The 18,669-nt window shown below is 46.9% G+C and overlaps 2 protein-coding genes across 2 annotated transcripts in view; one reads left to right on the forward strand and one right to left on the reverse strand.

Moving 5' to 3' along the window:
- Positions 1-9,320, forward strand: part of LOC102459502 (store-operated calcium entry regulator STIMATE-like) — a 78,656-nt gene extending 69,336 nt beyond the window's left edge. Inside the window, 1 exon segment of the mRNA XM_014577255.3 lies at positions 8,971-9,320. Within this exon segment, the coding sequence (XP_014432741.2) occupies positions 8,971-9,084 (114 nt within the window). The 3' untranslated portion in view covers positions 9,085-9,320.
- Positions 9,321-14,032: 4,712 nt separating this feature from the next.
- ITIH5 (inter-alpha-trypsin inhibitor heavy chain 5) overlaps positions 14,033-18,669 on the reverse strand; it is a 68,889-nt gene continuing 64,252 nt past the window's right edge. Inside the window, exon 14 of the mRNA XM_006130631.4 lies at positions 14,033-17,954. Within this exon, the coding sequence (XP_006130693.2) occupies positions 17,656-17,954 (299 nt within the window). The 3' untranslated portion in view covers positions 14,033-17,655. The remainder of the gene's footprint in view (positions 17,955-18,669) is intronic.

Consider the following 18,669-nt stretch of genomic DNA (forward strand, 5'->3'; position numbering starts at 1 on the left):
TCCCGCAGGCGTCACATCCGATTCCTTTGGGGCCTTTGCCTCTAGTTAGCATGTTTAGAGATATAATAAGCAGGCTTGCCCCTGGACAGGAAAGGGCCAGTTGCCCTAGGGATACAAAAGGGCCTGAAGCTCCTTGCCTCTGCTGTTGTGATAGCAGCAGTAGATGGAGCCCTGGGGCTTTTAAATCACAGCCACAGCCCCACATGGCATGCTCCATGCAGCACTGATGGCTGCATGAGGAAGGGAGGGAATGGTATGGCTCTCTCTGGGTTGTTGAGGGCTGCTTAGCTCCAGCCTTGCCCCTTCTGGAGGGCAGAACAGAGTCCCCCAGCTCCCATCTTACCCAGGGACCAGGCCAGGCTGTCAGCCCCACTGGTAGTAAGAAGGGAGGGAAAAAAATATATATATTTTTTTTGGGCTGATGTCTCATTTTGAAGGAAAACACGCTTGGCGGGGAATCAGAATTTGCCAGGTGTCTTTGTTTCTCAGCAAGCAAAACTGACAGTTAGCTCTCGTGTGAGTCACCCTCCGTATGTATTTGGGTTAGTTGGTGGTTCACGCTTTAAAGCCAAAGGAAAAAACAGTGTTACGTTATGGACAGATTTTGTTCTCTTTGTTTGCTAACACAACCGAGTTCACCGGATGCATGTCACATCCATGCCTGTGCTTCTGGGCAAAGGCCATAGTCTAACGGGCTGGATCCAAGTCTATCCTCCTCCGCACTTCTTTTTTTTCCAAAATTTGACCTGTACGACTTCTGATTTAGTGTTCTTCATTGGCAAGTCCTACTAAACTGAAGAAGGAACTCGGCAGGTACAGGCTAGCTTCTGAAATAACTGTTTCTTGGTGATTTTAGATACCCCTAGAGAAGGGGGAGGGAGGGAAGCAGAACAGAAATAGTATGTGGTATTTCACATCCTCAAGAATAACTTTCATCGCCTGTACCTGTTAGGTTTACTTGCACCATAGCTTTAACCAGAGCGTGTCTTCTATGAAGTGTAACTAGGTTCTACATCTTACAGGTGAGAATGCTAAACCGTGGCAGTTACTACTCGTTGGTGTTTTTGCACTGAAATATACACAAGAGGGTGTCAAGTAAGAATGTTCTTAACTGGTATTGATGCAATTTAGGTAACTTCAAGCCAGCTTTCTTGCAGAGCATGTGCATCTGATAAGTTCCCATTTCTAAAGGGGATACGGTATTTGTGGATTCCTTCCTCTTATGGGACAGACAAAGCGGAGACAGATGTTAACAGCTGGTCAGCCAGAAAGTGAGTCATGCACATCCCAGTGCAGCAGAGTTGGCCTTGTCCTGTAAATGAGAAGCTGTCTGAGTTATGTTGTATTCCAAAACAGCTGAACCTTGCATTCTGGGCATTTCTAAAAGCTGGGAACCTGTTCTGGAGATCAGATACCTTTCATGGGAGGTGAAAGGCAAGTTTGGCTAGAATGAGGCCTGATCTCAACAGATTTTTGCACCAGTTTAACTCTTAGTTAGAGGTGCCGTGTGTTTTATTTTTGTTTAACCACTAGAGTTGAAGTGATCTCAAACTGTAGACAAGCCTAATGATCCCACATCTAGACATGTACAAACTGCTAATTACTCTAAATTCTAATCAGCCAGAGCCAAATAACACTTATCTGGGTATGGCATGATCTTGGCCTCTTAGCAGTGCTTGATACACAGCATTGCATCCCCTCCAATCCCATTTAGCAGGGAGGGCATTGGAGGCTCATGCAGCACCTGTAACTCGTAATGTCTTTCCCAGTGGATGGTCACTGCTGCTACTTGTTCTGATTTTGCAAGTTTGCACCACTTTAAAGATGGTTTAAACGTCTGTGTCTGGTTGAGGCCTGAGAGCTGATCCTAACTAGGGATGTAAAATCCTGTTTAATCAGTTAAACTTTACGGTTAACTGCTTAAATGGGATCCCGCGGGCAGGGAGATACTCCTGCCTGGCCAGGCCTGCCATGCCACGGGCTGCTCTGACCAGGCCAGGCCCGCCGTGCTGCACCGTGGGAAGCTGGGGAGCTGCTTCAGTCCAGTTAACTGCTGACATCCCTAGTCCTAACCCTTCTACAAACCGCACAACCAGTCCTTTGTTTTACAGCAAAACATGGGCCTGTAAGACACCCTCCTCCTTTCACCTTCACGTAGAATCACCAACAACAATAGGCTGAGGCAGTGGAGGCCTGTATCAAAGAGCTCGCCTGTAGCACGGATATTGTAAAATCTATGGTAGCCTTTCCACTTGGGACAGAACGGGGCAGGACTCAATACCCAATATGATGCCATTGTTACCAGTCTCTGAGGAACGAACAGAGCCCCATAAAATTCTTTACAGTAGCCTGTTCTGGTTCAGGTTAGCAGGCCTGCCTTTAGGGCAAGGCAGTTGCATTGAGCCCCGCGCCTTCAAGGCCCCGTGTTGCCTGGCGCCCGGCTGATCGCTCGCTGCCCTGGCTGGGAGCCGCCCGGCCACATGGTGCAGCCAACCACAACATGGCGCCTTGGGCCCTGCAAACTCTCTGGCCGGGTCTGCAGGTTAGTCTAGAAAGAAAATCGCTAACTAAATCTCTGGAAGTCGGGAAAGATCCACAGTTGTCCAGTTCGTCTTCCTGGCAAGGCCTCATTTCTCCCTAGAGCACATTCTTCTTCTATTTTTACCAGTCTATGTTCCCAATGACGGGCTTCCACTTATAGGCTTCCCTGCTGGGAAGGGTTTTTTTCTGCTAGTTGGCCTAAGCTTTCCCTTTGCATCTCCCATCTTACTGTTTATATCTTTTGAATATTTGATTTACCCCCAGGCCTGCTTGGGGGGTGGGGTGAGGGGCAAAGGGGACAAGTGTCCTGGGGCCCGGTGCTTCAAAAGGGCCTGGGAAACACAGGGCCTTTAAATCTCTGCTCAAACGCCCCATGCCACACTCCAGACAACTTGAGGGAGCCTGGCATGGTGCGCTCTGGAGGGGCACTGTTGTGCAAGCCCCACCCCTTCTGCCTGAGGCCCCACCCCTTCCTGGACAGAGTGTTCAGTCCGCCCCCTCAGCTTGCCCAGGGACCTGGCACGTTGGTCAACAGAGGACTTGACAATCTCCCACTCATCCCTGTCCTCTCGCTTCATTGTCACTTAGCAAAGCTTTAGTTGTACCTCTTGAGGAAAGAGTTAATTTTTGTTGCATCACTTGGCGCGTACCCTCTGGTGTGAACTGGAGTTATGTTCCTCCCTCTGTTTGCAGTGTCGTCTTATTGGGACTGCATCCGGGGATTGTTGCCTTCCTGCTCCCTGTCCTGGTGCCTCCCCAATGTCAACCCCAAATTGCATTGGCCATGTCACATTGCAAACCCATAGCTCCGGTTTTCCAACCCACGTGGCTGAAGAGTACAAGGTAGGGGGTAGGGGGACCTTCTCAGAAAATCTGGGACTTCAGTCTCCTGTCTTGGTGGTCCTTCATCAAACTTATGTGCAGCCGTTTGCCAAGTGACCTCCTATCTGTACCATATCTCCAGTCACCTTTTAAACGGAAGATAAAATAACCTACCTGGCAAATTGAATTGCCCACGCCACAAAGCTGGCGTGGCCAAAATCCAAGATCTAAGCTGGAAATAGTGGTTTGACTGGGGTCTGTCCCTAGCAATCGACTCATCTGCTCTCCTAGTTATTTAGTAAGGAGAATTTCCTCCCTCTCTACCAGGTTGTTAACCTCTCTGGTTTCAGGTGCTAAATGTCTCTGCTTGGCACAGGATACTTACGATAAAGGGCCTGAAAATTTATCAGAGTTCATCAGATCTGTCTAGCAGCAGGCGCCGACAACTCCCCATCACATGGCTTACTTGGATTTCAGCCTGCCTTCACAATAAAGGTCTTCATTCTTTTCTCCTGCGCTCGGAAGCAGCTTGCATTAGGAAAAGGGTCCCTGTGTTAACCTCGACTTAAAAACTGTGTTACCTATGGCTGCACCGGCTCTGATTTTTTTTTTTTTTAACAGGGGAGTTTTATTGCTTGTGAGGCTTTACCCTGTGAGAAGGGACTTAGCAGAGATGCAATTTCACTGTTTGATGGGAGACAGCGAAGAGCTGGCCAGCCCAGAGTTCAGTCTTCCGTCTCTGGGATGGAGAGAGACTTTTCATGCTGTTGAGCAACAGATGTGAAGTCAGATGACCTTCGGCTTTGTGTAAGGCAGAGTGTGGGCTGTGTGTTAGGCTGAAACAAACCCAGGGTTGGGACCTTTTCCTATACTGCAGAGATTCTATTAAAATGTTCCTTCTGGGCTAGACTTGGCTTCATTTTGTCTTAAACCCCAACTGTAGCTTCCAAGACAGGTTTTGTTTCCCCCTTTGTGAAGTTCTGTCCCTTCCCGTCAACCTGCCTGTTTGATCTGCGCTGACATTTGCTTGAATCCTGGACGTTTGCAGATGGAGCTGCATGTGACCAGAATAAATGCAGGCTGAAACGAAAGCCCCTGCCTACGTTGGCGTCTGTTGTTGCTTCCCTCCCAGCAACTACAGAACATATGAATGGCATCATTGGCTTCTCCACTCAGCGAAAACCAGTAGCTTTTTAAAAAGCCCTTAATGTTTCCTTTGACCTCTCTGGGTCTGTGGTTTTTACTCAGAGGCAGAAAGCACATTTAAAAAAAACCCACAGGAATATGTATCTATCTGTCCTTATTTTCAGGTTTTATTAACACAGCTGGCAAAGACCAAATGGCATGTTCACTGGTTAATTGGGTGTTGGAGGGGGGAGGCTGTGCTCTTAGGCTAATGCACCAGCCTGTCTTCACTGGGTGCGTAGATCCACACAATTGGCAGACACTCGAGACTCTGATTGACGTAGCATGGGTATTTCAGACCACAACGGAGGTGTATATTTGAGAGGAGGCCTGGGGATTTTGCTGCTGATCATTCATAAACACAAAATTCACTTAAGGTACGTCTACACAGCAGGGCTAAAGTCGGAATGAGCTACACAGCTTGAGCTGCGTCAATTGCGTCGCTTAAGTCGAAATAGCTTAACTTGGCTTTTGGTGCTGTCTACATAGCAGGAAGTCGAAGGAAGAACACGTTTCCTTCAACATCCCTTACTCCTTGTAAAATGAGGGTTACCAGGGGTCTGAATAAGAAGTCCTCCAGCTCGACATTTATTTTCAAAATAATGGCTTGTAGTGTAGATGCACATTGTGTTTCAGAATAACATCAGCAGTGGAGACATAGCCTTAGACTTCTTAAAACAGACTAACATTAGAGATGCTCAGGTTCTAAAATATCTGTGATTCTACCTGTCTCCTGGTGGAAATGGATTTATCCGCTTTCTTCATCCTGGAAATCACTGCATAGCACATTCTTTTCTTTCTGCATGCCCTGTCCTCACAATAGATCCATCCACTGATCTATATGAAGATCTATGTCTTGTGAGAGAGACAAGAAAAGTCATTCTTCTGCTCTACTCTGTGCTGAGTAGGCTGCAGTTGGAGTATTGTGTTCAGTTCTGGGCACCACATCTCAGGAAAGATGTGGAGAAACTGGAGAGGGTCCAGAGAAGAGCAACAAAAATGATTAAAGGTCTAGAAGATATGACCTGTGAGGGAAGACTGAAAGAATTGGGTTTTAGTTTGGGAAAGAAAAGTCAGAGAGGGGACATGATAGTAGTTTAAGTTCCTAAAAAGGTATTACGAGGAGGAAGGAGGAAAAATTGTTTTCATTGGCCTTTGATAGGAGAAAAAGCAATGGGCTTACATGACAGCAAGGGAGGTTTTGATTGGACATGAGGAGAAACTTCCTAGCTGTCAGGGTGGTTTAACACTGGAATAAATTTCCTAGGAAAGTTGTGGAATCTTCATCACTGGAGATATTTAAGAGCAGGTTAGACAGACATCTATCAGGGATGAGCTAGATGGTGCTTGGTCCTGCCGTGAGTGCAGGGGACTGGATTCAGTGATCTCTTCCAGTTCTCATGTTCTATGACTCGGAACTCAGATTCACTGTATCTGTTCTTATCCACCCTGCTGTCTAAAACAAAATGGACTGGCAGAGTAAAGAGTCTGTGTAACATGCCTGCAGCTGTGATCCAGTGCTCTTGAGGTTGTACAGCAGAGATTTCAACACGCAAGTCAATTATCCCTTGCTTTTGACTGGAGGTCTGTGTTGGAATATGTAAAATACCAGGGGCATCTCTATTATGTAAATATTGGCACTCAAATGGAACACTGGAGAAACCGCTCCAGCTGATGGGAAGTGTGTTCTGTACAGGATGTAGCTCAAACGTGCTTTCTAAACCACAATGCAAAAAACGCATTGAACTGTGTGTCGGGGTGGGGGTGGAGCAGTTTTTTCCCTTGTGAAGTTCTTTCCCTTCCCATCATGTGGCCGGTCTGATCTGCACTAATGTTTACTTGAATCATGAACACTTATGGGGGACTCATTTCCTTCTCAACTCTCTGGCGCTTGAGCGTAACGAGGCACACGCTAGGCAAGCCCCAGGTTGTCAGAATAGTGGTGACGTCTTGGGGAGCAAGACCAGAATGACACTGTAACCAAGGAATCTGGCAACTTTGGTGCTAGCCCCAGCTCTGCCACTCACCTTGTATGGCTTGATCCCTCTCCTGTAGGTGGTAAGCTCTTTGGAGCAGGGATTCTTAACAAAGTGGGCCCTGATCTTGGCTGAGGACTTTGGCCACCGCTGTAATACAACGGTCCAGAGCAAGCTTATGTTGAAGTATCTCCTCTCTTTAGAGGTTCGTCTACACAACAGAAGCTGCGCAGAGGTTAGTATGAGCTCACTCGCTTGAATCCGGAGACCAACCAGAGTGGGCCACATCTTGGATACATATGTCACTCACTAGCCCATTCCAATACAACCCTGTGCTGTTCCCACCGTTCTGTTACTCAGTAGCCTATCAAGTTAGTGCCCAAGAATCTCTTGTGCTGTATAACAAGTGGGGAGAGCCCCTGCACAGTTTAAAAAATGTGTATCCACAGCCATATCTGCATCTGCAAAAATGAGCCGCGGCAATCTGCCTCCATATCCGCGGATGCAGATCTAAAGTGGAGCTCTGCGGATTTGTAGGTCTCTCTCCCAGTGGGATCAACCTGTGGATGACAAATAGCACCTGAATCCCAATCCATTTCACTATCAAGCTCTGGGCTGTGCACAACATTTGTATCTCAAACCCCGCAGAGGACTATTTACTGGGTGTGGGAGGAAACTTGATTCCACTGGAATGTTAAAAGAAAAAAAATCCTATTTTCTATGAGCCCTATTTTCTTTGGTTTCAGCAGAAGCCAAGTGTGACCTGACAGCATGTAAACAATGCTGGTTTTTCCATGTATTTCTGTAGCTGTCATTAAAAATCTACAAATCAGGGTGGGCCATGTGGGAAGCGCTCTCCCTGCAGCCTTCCTAATCTCTTTGAAGATGTTGATTCATTGCAGCAGTTTGCTTTTCCTGTTTAGCCCTCCGGTTGCTGGGTTACTGGCCCCTCAGTGCCGCCTACATGATAACAAATGAAAGGCGTGTTCCTTTGTTATGACAGTGCATGGGGATCATGCAATTTATGTCCCCCAGTGATGTCCAGGTCCGAGACCAGAAAAGAGGCCTTGTTTCTAGTCTCTTATCAAACGGCTTTTTGTCTGTTGCATTTAAAACACTTGGCCACACAAAGCATGAGCACATTCTCCCTTGACAGGGGCATTTCAGAAAACCAGAACATTTTATACTGCATCCCTAATGCAGCGTGTCAGGAAACGCTTGCGATCCAAATTACATGCTTCATAATCAGCATAAAAATTCAGGCTGTGAGCTTGTGCGATCTCTCAAGCTGAAGTAAGGACAGGCCTGGTCAACACTTGGGTGGGATACCTCCAGTAAGGTGATGCAGGAAGCGGCATTGCAGTGGCTGGCACTCGTCTTGCGGAGCCAACTCTGAACTAGTGAAGCATGGCCCCTCAGATGTACACACTGTATGCAAGAATTGACAGAGTCCATGGCCAGATTCCCATATGGGGAAGCAGCAGCATCTGCTTAAACTCCCATGTCATTTCAGCCACTTGAAGTGTTTGCCTTCTCTTCTGTCCTTAACTATTGCTGAGTGCTGTTAAAAAGTTGTCTACCCCAGAGGTGGCTGCACTTTAAGAGTTCATTCAGTAACTCAACAAAGCGACTTTGGCCGGTGCAGAAGACCATGATGGCAGACCAATGAGATTTGGTGTCTGCTAAGCAGAAGAAAGCAGGATCATCTCTAATTCATCTGTACTTCATTAAATTAGCGATGTTGGAGTCCAACATTTGTTCTTGTACTATCCTGAATAACCCCTGATTAACTTGGATTCTCTGTATAACGAATATCTATTTATATTGCAAGAGCACGTAGCCTTAACTCCATTGTGCTAGGCCCCATAATGAAGAACACTTTTTTTGCTTCAAAATTGCTTACAGTCTAAGCAAGGTCTTTACTAATGGGTAGGGGAAATAACTCAGCAAATCAAGAGGGAGGATGGGGCATAATGAAAAACATTATCTGTGGGCATAATTCATAGCAGAAACCACTTAGCCAGCTACTGAGCTGACAGATCCGATTTCTGTTCAGCTGATCTGCTTTGACTGAATTTTGAACATGTGTCCATTCACGCTGCACTGGATGCCCTGCACACACCTACACCTTGGGGCAGCTACATGCCTAGCTCTGAAATGAGAGCATTTGGTTGAGCAGGGCTTGAGTTTAGATTTTTGCAGCGTCTGTTGTCACGTGATCGAGGAGGACGAGGCATCTCAGCAACACCTATATCAAAATTAGGGTAGCTTTATGACTTGCTGACTCTTCTTTACTCTTCAGAGAACTGCTTTTCTGGGAGATGTTCCCTATGCTATGTCCAGTTAAAACAGGCAGAGGTCTGAGATCGCCAGCCATACAGACTCTTTAAGCCGCTGAGCAATGAGTCTCTCTCAAGAGTTGAATTGCTCTTGTTCTTCCTTTTAGGTATTGCTCAGTCCTCACTTGGATTTTGATTACTCTGAAAGTGATGAAGACATGTCAGGACTCCAAGGAACCAGCCAGAAAACAAAGCAGCCAGACAGTCAGGTACTAGTTTAGCAGAGACCTCAAACTGAGCCAGATGGAGAGAAGACCAAGCCAGAAAACAGCAGTAACGTTGCTTTTTGGAAAACCGGACTTTGATCCGATCCCAGAGGTTGGGACGAGAATGCTGGTTTGTTACTCAGTGAAATGGAGAGCATGTGCTGGGACTAACCAGATCTATCCCATGCAGCTATTTTCCTACTGCTGTTTTTGTACCTTCCGCATGGTTGCGGTAACTGGTTCTACATACACCATTGACTCCTGAATTTGTCCCCGAACTGGACAATCCCAATCATATCATGATTAAGACTAAGGACTCTGGTTGGCCAGCTGGCTGTAATTTGTGATGGGGTGGCAGCATAAATCAAAATGTGAGCTCTTTTTATAAGATTGAAGATTTATCTTGTATGAACAGTACTGTGACACTTGCTCTATGCACAGCTTTCTCGTAAATAACTCACTGGGAGAAAGTACCTTTGGCATTGGACCGATCATTCCACTGAATCTGATGTTTGTACTGTTTTATAAGGGTTGTTATAAAAGTTTGAGTTAAAGTTGGCTTGTATCTGGAGTGTATTCTTGTGCTTAATGTTTTGCAAAGAGATGATATACATTTTAACCTCTGAGTTTCAGGGGATGCTTGCTCTGCATTGCTGTCTCTGAACCGGAACTTTTCCTACTTGACCCAGAAGCTGAATTTTGTTAAAAATGTGTGCAGTCGCTTGGGTCAATGGTGTGGAGAAAAGCTGCTTCTAAAGCCAAAATTTTCAAACACTGATGACTACAGTGCTCTCGAAAGCCTTATTTAAATGGGGAAGATCATCTGGAAAGGAGACCACTTCCTTGGGAATTGGTCAAACACCTGTAGAACAAACTCTCACTCAGAAAGAACCTAAGGACCACTCCAAACCTGGCCACTTTCAGCTCCAAATGCAAGGCAATCTGCTTGTGAATCCTACCAGAATGTTCCATTGAATACACCAGAGTATGTAGTTCTCCTCCTGAGGAGAGCGGAAAATGACCTGCATGTGACCAAGATCAATTGCCTTGCTTAATGCATAACTGAAAGGAACTCTGGTTCTACAGCCATGAGAGAATCCTAGACTTATAGGACAGGAAGGGACCTTGTGAGACTGCTTATTCCAGTCTCCTGCACTCAAGGTAGGACCACCTGATAATGTGTAGTATAAGAACCTGAACAGGATTATGCTGAAAAGAATTTGTGATCCAAAAGCCATTGACTTGAAGTGAGAGCCAGGGCTTCTGATCCCACTAATCACTGGGCATGCATCTCAAAATGCACCCACCCCCAGAGTCGAGTGATTCCTATGGGTGCTTACTAGCACTCAGCACTTCCAAGCTGGGAGGGGTTGCAATTGCTGTGGAGGATAGGGTCATAATTCAAAATGATCTGGACAAACTGGAGAAATGGCCTGTAAACAGGATGACGTTTAATAAGTACACATGCAAAGTGCTCCACTTAGGAAGGAACAATCTGTTTCACACATACAGAATGGGAAGTGACTGTCTAGGAAGGAGTACTGCTGAAAGGGATCTAGGGGTCCTAGTGGATCACAAGCTAAAGAGGAGTCAACAGTGTGACACCGTTACAGAAAAAGCAAATATGATTCTGGGATGCATTAACAGGACTGTTGTGAGCAAGACATGAGAAGTCGTCATTCCACTCTACTCTGCACTGATTAGGCCTCAATTGGAGTATTGTGTCCCGTTCTGGGCACCACATTTCAAGAAAGACATGGAGAAATTGGAGAAGGTTCAGAGAAGAGCAACAAAAATGATTAAAGATCTAGAGAATATGAGTGATGAGGCAAGGCTGAAGGAATTGGGCTTGTTTGGAAAAGAAGACTGAAAGGGGACACGATAGCGGTTTTCAGGTTTCTAAAAGGGGGTCACAGGGAGGAAGGGGGAATTATTTTCCTTGGCCTCTGATGATAGGACAAGAAGCAATGGACTTAAACTGCTGCAAGGGAGGTTTAGGTTGGACATTAGAAAAAATTTCCTAGCTGTCAGGGTGGCTAAGCACTGGAATAAATTTCCTAGGGAGGTTGTGGAATCTCTATCACTGGAGACATTCAAGAGCAGGTTAGACAGACACCTGTCAGGGATGATCTAGACTCTGATTGGTCCTGCCATGAGAGCAGGGGACTGGACTTGATCTTTCGAGGTCCCTTCCAGTTCTAGTGTTCTATGATGCTATAATTATAGGTCAAGAAGGGCTTGTCTAAATAACCACTTAATTTGGAGCAAGCTGTGTGGAGTGTGTGGCCATATACTGACAAGTCTCTGGTGCATGTTCATCTCCCCCCCCCCCCCCCCCCTTCAAAGCACAGTAGATTCATATGCGCTTGGGAACTTTAGTGTAGCAGTAGGGTCCAGCTGAACTTTAAAAACAAGTAGTCTTGTGGCAACTGAGAGACTAACAATTATACATAATATCATAAGCAAAAAAACCACTTCTTCAGATGATGAACTAGAGAGGAATAACAGAAACCAAGTTATTTATAACAGGGGGAAAAAGGTACCTGTCAATTGTCAGTCCAGTGCTAATGAGGGTACTTAAGTGGTCTGGAAGTGTCCCATACTTAGCTTTTGATGTAACAATGAGGTGTTAAAGGCAGAGGAGATTGACTTTATAATGTGCCATCCAGCTAATGTCTTTGTTCAAGACCAAGGAAACCGTGTCAAATTGCAGATGAATGTCAATTCCACACATTCTTTCTCTCTAATTGGTGCGTGAAATTTCTTTGTAGACGAATGGCTATTTTTAAATCCATCAGTGAGTGCCCAGGCAGGTTTAAATGTTCCTTTACAGGTTTATGTGTGTCCATTTCTGACATCTGATTTGTGTCCATTTATCCTTTGTTGTAGAGACTGTCCAGTTTGGCCAACATACATGGCAGAGGGGAATTGCTGGCACTTGATGGCATACTTTGTACATGGCAGGCTTGTATGCAGTAGATTTCCACCCCTGCTGTGGAAGCATAAGTAAGGATTTTGGAGCCTTTCTTAAAAGTGCTTTGCCCCAAGAGAGCATGAAAAGTTTTTAAACGCCCCTGCTTGAAAAGTACAATGCAGATGCAACTCCTATGGATCACATAGCCCTGACCTGCATAGCTAAGTTGGAATCAAGGGGTTAAGAATGGAGCAATGGGAAGCTTTTTTTTAAATTTCCTATTAGCATGATTCAAATGACTCACTTTTTCCTGGTGAACTGTACTGCTCTTGGAACAAACCCTCATGAATTGGCCATTCTAATGGGCTTGGCCGGACCTGTGTTTGCATAGATGAATAGAATCAAAGTTTCACACCCACTCAGTGAGAAACTTGCATTTCGGTGGCAAAAAAGACACATTTCTGGGCTGCAGAAGGGCCTGGACCAGGACTTGACAAACATTTCATGAGGCTTGTTGAATAAGATGAGGTGAAAACAGCCAGTTCCCCCCCCCCCCCATGTTCTCTTAAAATCCATGCTGATGGCAGGTAAGTTACCTGCCCCTAGCTTCAGCCAGGGGACTTCCTAGGATGTGCAGTGTCTCAGTTAGAAATCCTCCTGCTGCAGCTGGGTGTGTGCACTTGGGGTGCACCAGGGTACAGGTAGTAATTGTGGCAATTTTTAATGGGGGAGCCACTCTAAGATTTTGGTCAATGGCCAAGGGTTGCACTTTTCTATGGAGGGTATGAGGGGTCTGGGATGGAGTTGGGGTGCAGAAGGGAGCTTGGGGTAGGATATTGGGGTACAGTAGGGGTGTGAGGTCTGAGGAGTTTAGGTGAAGGAGGGGGTTGTGATTTGGGGCAGGAGAGTGGGTGTAGAGTCTGTCAGGGAGTATGGGTGCAGGAGTGGATTCTGACCTGGGGGATTCAGAGGGTTTGGGTTATGCCCTGGTCCAGGGGATAGGGGTGCAACAGGGGGTGCAGGGTTGGGGATATGGATGCAGGAGAGGATTCTGGCCTGGGGAAGGAGTGGAGGAGGGGGTGCAGGTCTGGGAGGGAGTTGTGAATGGGGCAGTGGGGTTTGGGTGGTGCCCTGGGACAGGGAGCTGAGATGCAGGAGGGGTTGGGGTGTCAGATGCAGGCTTTGGCCGGGGGGGTGTTTACCGAGGCAGTTCAAAGTGGCTGACTGCTGGAGCCATGTGCCTCTCTGTGCCTCGTGCTGGATGAGGGTGGGGGGGGGGGGAGAACTTCACAAGCTGCCTCCGCCCCCAGCATAATCATCATAGCTCCCATTGGCCAGTTTCCACCCCAGTACAGCTGCTGCCTCCCCACCCCAACCGCACCCTGTGGCCTTGTTAGTACAGTATAGTTTTCTGGCCCAGAGGCTGCTATTGATTTTTAAGCATCTCCTCTGAGGTCACTTTGGGTTTCAAAGGCCATTCTAGTCAAGCACCTGGAATTTGATGCAGCTGGTTCTTCCAGGTGAAGGAGGCATGAGCATGTTCTTCTCCAACGTAAAACTCAAGCACAAATTGTAAACAGGTTCAGCCACATGCCTGCTGTTTCACCTCAAATGAAAACTGCACCTCCGTATTCACTGTAAAATACATTTATTGTGAAAAGTGACAACTGGACTCATTGACCAGATCTCATCTGCGCTGTGGCAGGTGCTCCCTGTATGTGTGGTGCTAGATGCCCTCCTTTTCATGTCAACTGCAGCAGCGGTTCTATAATGGTGTGGAGGAGATGTGTGCCGCACGCAAAGCTTTAGTGATACAGATTTATATACAGGGAGGGGGTATAAGAACGGCCGTACTAGGTCAGACCAAAGATCCATCTAGCTCAGTGTTCTGTCTTCCAACGGTGGCTACTGCTAGGTGTCTCCAAAGGGAATAAACAGAACAAGCAATCATCAAATGATACCTCTCCGTCCCCCATTCCCAACCTCAGACAAAAAGAAGCGAGGGACAAAATTCCTACCCATCCTGGCTAATAGCCATTGATGCACCTATCCTCCATGAATTTATCTAGCTCTTTTTTGAAACCTATTAAATTCCTAGCCTTGACGACATCCTCTGGCAAGGAGTTCCACAGGTTGATTGTGTTGCATGAAGAAATACTTCCTTTGGTTTGTTTTAAACCTCCTACCTATTAATTTCATATGGTGACCCCTATTTCTTATGTACAATGGGAATGAAACCCTGCAGCTCTCCTTACAAAGCTGAACAGCACTGAGTAGAATACTCAAACCCTGCCTGTGAAGAGCTGAAATCTGGGTTGAGGAGGTGGAAAGTGTGAACCCAGGGAAGTCCCTTGGCCAGAACCACAGTCCAGAGGTGCCTGATGAGCTTGCTTGCTTCTATTAAAACAATCAAGCACGTGCAGGAGTTGGTCAGCTGCGGTTTGTCACCAGACAAAGCCAGGGTAAGCAGCCATTTTAACTGGCCCAACTTCCAACCCCTGCAAGATTCCCTCCCGTAAGCATTTCCTGGTCATAGGGGCCACAGTGGTGCTGGTTAAGCTTTGCCATGTTTAGCAATGGCCCGCTAAACAATGTTGTGCTTAATGCTTAGGAGAAAGGCAGGGGGTGGAGGCTGGGGTGGGTTAAAAAGGGCAGTTGCTTTGGGGCCTGGCAATTCAGAGCAGCCCAGGGCTCCCGGATGCCAATACTGTTACTATGGCAGCGGCAGTGCCTGGAGCACTGGGCCCTTAAAACATCACCAGAGCACCACCCCATATGCTCGGAGAGGTTCTGAGGGCTGCCTGGGGGGAGGGACACTATGCTCCAGGCAGTATGGAGGCTGTTTGCCCAGCCCTGCCCCTTCTGCCCAAGTCCCCACCCCTTCTAGAAGTGAGGAGCCAGACACCCCCCCACACACACACACACATCTTGCCCAGGTGTTTTGAACCAGTGTAGCAAAGTCAGCCTCCATGAGCGAAACAAACTTCCCTGGGAAACACAGTTTTGCTGGTTTCGTTATGTCTACACTATGGGCTTCTGCCGACGCAGCCATGTCAGTCCGGGATCACACTTCGCCACATCCCTGACAGCTATGCTGGCAGAAGGCTGTCGTGCAGCCGTTGCCTCAGATTCAAATTTCACTGCCAAGCGCTCACATTGCAGGTACATTAGCTGGGCTTTATGTGGGAAGCTTTAATCGTATGTAGAACAGTCATTAAAACATGAGATTGAACGGAGCAATACTGCTAGCTCGAGGCTTTTCTACCATACCGCCTTCAGTAGTAATGGTGATTAGACACGGATGCTTTGGTCAAAGGATGCCCTAGATACCAGATGTGATTGTCATTTTTAAATAGACAAATACCAGCAAATGAGTGAGTCTACGTCTCCTGAGCTAAAGCAGGTCTCCAGTGCTCTCTGAACACCTGGGCTGTGTCTACACTGGGCCACTTATTCCGGAAAAGCAGCCGGTTTTCCGGAATAAGCTGCGAGCTGTCTACACTGGCCGCTTGCTTTTCCGGAAAAGCAACGACACTCTACTGTACAAAATCAGCCGCTATTCCGGAAAAACTATTCTGCTCCCGCTCGGGCATAAGTCCTTATTCCGGAACGCTGTTCCGGAAAAGGGCCAGTGTAGACAGCCCAGTAATCTTTTCCGGAAAAAAGCCCCGATCGCGAAAACGGTGATCGGGGCTCTTTTCCGGAAAAGCGCGTCTACATTGGCCACAGACACTTTTCCGGAAAAAGGGCTTTTCCGGAAAAGCAGCCTGCCAATGTAGACGCTCCTTTTCCAGAAAAACTGAAAACGGAATAGTATTCCGTTTTAAGCATTTCCGGAAAAAGGTGCCAGTGTAGACGTAGCCCTGGATGTAATTTGGCTGCGTAAGGTGCTATCCCACTTTGATCTCTTCCCTATAAGCAGATGGAAAGATCCCATAAAACTTAGTTCTAGCCTGCCAGGTGCATACGTCTTCATGTTTGCTGCCCTCCTCCTCTCTGGCAGACTTTTCAAATGGATGGTCACACAGGAGGCTGATGCTCAGCATTACTCAATGAGACCTTGTTTTAAAATAGACCAGTCTCTACCTTTTGGTTTGGCAAAGGCCTCTCGAGTGGCTGGCTCAGCTTTCACACAACGGCAACGGGAGTAGTTGTTTAGTGGCCCGTTCCACCACCTTGTTATGCCAAAAGCCTCCATTGCACAGAAGTAGAGACAAGTGTGTCAGATGATAAACATTTGGGCTGTGTCTACACTGGCTACTTATTCCGGAAAAGCAGCCGCTTTTCCGGAATAACTTGCCAGCTGTCTACACTGGCCACTTGCTTTTCCGGAAAAGCAATGACGATCTAATGTAAAATCGTCATTGTTTTTCCGGAAAAACTATGCTGCTCCCGTTCGGGCAAAAGTCCTTTTCCAGAAAAACTGTTCTGGAAAAGGGCCAGTGTAGACAGCACAGTAGTCTTTTCCGCAAAAAAGCCCCGATCGCGAAAATGACGATCGGGGCTTTTTTGCGGAAAAGCGCGTCTACATTGGCCACAGACGCTTTTCCGGGAAATGTGCTTTTCCGGAAAAGCATCCTGCCAATGTAGACGTGCTTTTTCCGGAAATACTTATAACGGAAAACTGTTCCGTTTTAAGCATTTCCGGAAAAGGGTGCCAGTGTAGACATAGCCTTGGGGATCAGGAATAAATAAAGGTCATTTTCCAGCCTACAGCTCATCCCCTTGAATATGGCCTCAGACTGTAAGAGTTATAATGGGATTTGTGTTTCTGGAAAAGAGCTGGGACCTGTTTTACGTTCAGTGGATTTGGAGCCTGCCTGAATGTTCCTATCCAAAGCATTTAACTAAGCGTCTATTACATAGAATGGGTGCGTAGTGCTATGATCAAGCAGATGTGGCCTGTGTTGGAGCCTCCTTCTTTTCTGAGGCAGGAGAGACCACGGATTGAGCCATGTAATAAGATGCTGTAAGGGGTGGGTTACATCACCACTGTCACTGTTCCAGGCTGTCAGTGCTTTTTTTAGGAGGTGCCTGGACACTAACAGCAAGACGCCTTCTGAGGACATATACCACCAGTGTGCCTCTCTGGTAGCTAGCGGTACAGACTGACACGCTTCATACTGCAGCCCACACACGCATGGCTAGCCAAGAAACCAACGCCCATTGTGCTCACTGTGTCTGTGTTCAATTGGTTCATTGAGGCCCCCGGAACAGTGGGGCTTCCTTTAGGAATGTTCTCACTAAAAGCACCTCTGCCCCAGGGAATTTTCACAGCAGGTACCTGACCTCACATTGTCCCACCAAAGGAAGGGTTGTGTTTGTAATGTGTCACTCACCTCCTACTTTCTATGAGCAGCCAGACCCCGGAGGGCATTGCACAGAGATGTGGGGATTTATTTTTACACCTGCATCTTTCTGGACTGCTAAATTTGACATACCTGCCCCTCTCCTTTCCCTCCCACCAGGAGAGCACCTTCTCACAAGCCTTGCCCCCCTGCACGCAACACCGCAACCTGCCAGCACAGAAGAGGGGAAGCTGATTTCCAAAGGGAAAAGGTTGGTGTCTTTGGCACTAAAAAAAAAAAAAAAAGAAAGAAAGAACCACCTATGGCTGGAGGCACCTGCAGGGTTATTGTTGTTGAATCTGCTGATGCAACTAGTGTTCGTCCTTAAAGTCTGTTAGTCTTCCCAAAACTGGAGCCTGTGTCGAAGGGATGAGCAGCGAGATAATCCTTGTAGTCTCCATCGATCAATTTGTCTGCATTGTTCTTGGCAAACCAGCAATCAACCTCCTGCTCGCCATTGTAGATCTTCCTCTGCTTCCACATGACAGGAACCAGACGACCTTTCACCTTTAGCATGTTTGCAGCCCTCAGGTTTGGCGCCTCCGTTGAGTTCTGACTGACCAGCTGGGGACTTCCACCCAGAGAGTCCTGGATAAGTTTGACTTCATGGTACAAGAACTGACCTGCAAGGAAAGATGAAACTTACTCCTACATCAGCTGCCTTGTTTTGTGACTATCCGAAGGGGGCACCCTCTGAGTTTGATTTAGTGGGTCTTTACTAGACCCACTAAATCAAACTCCGGAAAATCAATTATGGAAGTCATCAAGACCCATTTAAAAACTCAAATTAAAGTACGTCGACTCCAGCTACATAATTAACATAGCTGGAATTCAGTGTCTTAATTCTACCTTCCCCTGTAGTGTAGACCTGGCCAAAGGTTCTGAGAGATCCCAGCAATGGTGAAAGAAACTACACTCTACAATTCTTTTGTTAATCTCTCACCCATACGTGGGGAACTGGAACTAGAACTCTACTCCTTCTTCATCTCTAGCAACACAGGCCTCAGCCAGTTAAGCTTCTTTGCGCTGTTACTAGCAGAAAGCTTCCTCTGTCCCTTGGTGTTCTCCGCCCCCTTTTTTATACCCACAAAGCTCAAACGAAGAAGGGGAGGAGAGTGCCGTGATTAGGACACGAGCCCAGCACTCAGGACACCATTCTCTGTTCTGCCACAGGCTTTCTTTCTGACCTTGGGCATATCCCTTGTTGTCTGGGCCTCAGTTTCCCACTGAGCAACTTGTGCTTTCCTACTTCACAGAGGTATTACGAAGATAAATACATTGAAATTTTGGAGATGCTCAGATACCATAGCAATGGGGCCATATAATTACAATCAATAG

This window comes from Pelodiscus sinensis, chromosome 1, assembly GCF_049634645.1.
Source record: "Pelodiscus sinensis isolate JC-2024 chromosome 1, ASM4963464v1, whole genome shotgun sequence".
Lineage (NCBI taxonomy): Eukaryota > Metazoa > Chordata > Testudines > Trionychidae > Pelodiscus > Pelodiscus sinensis.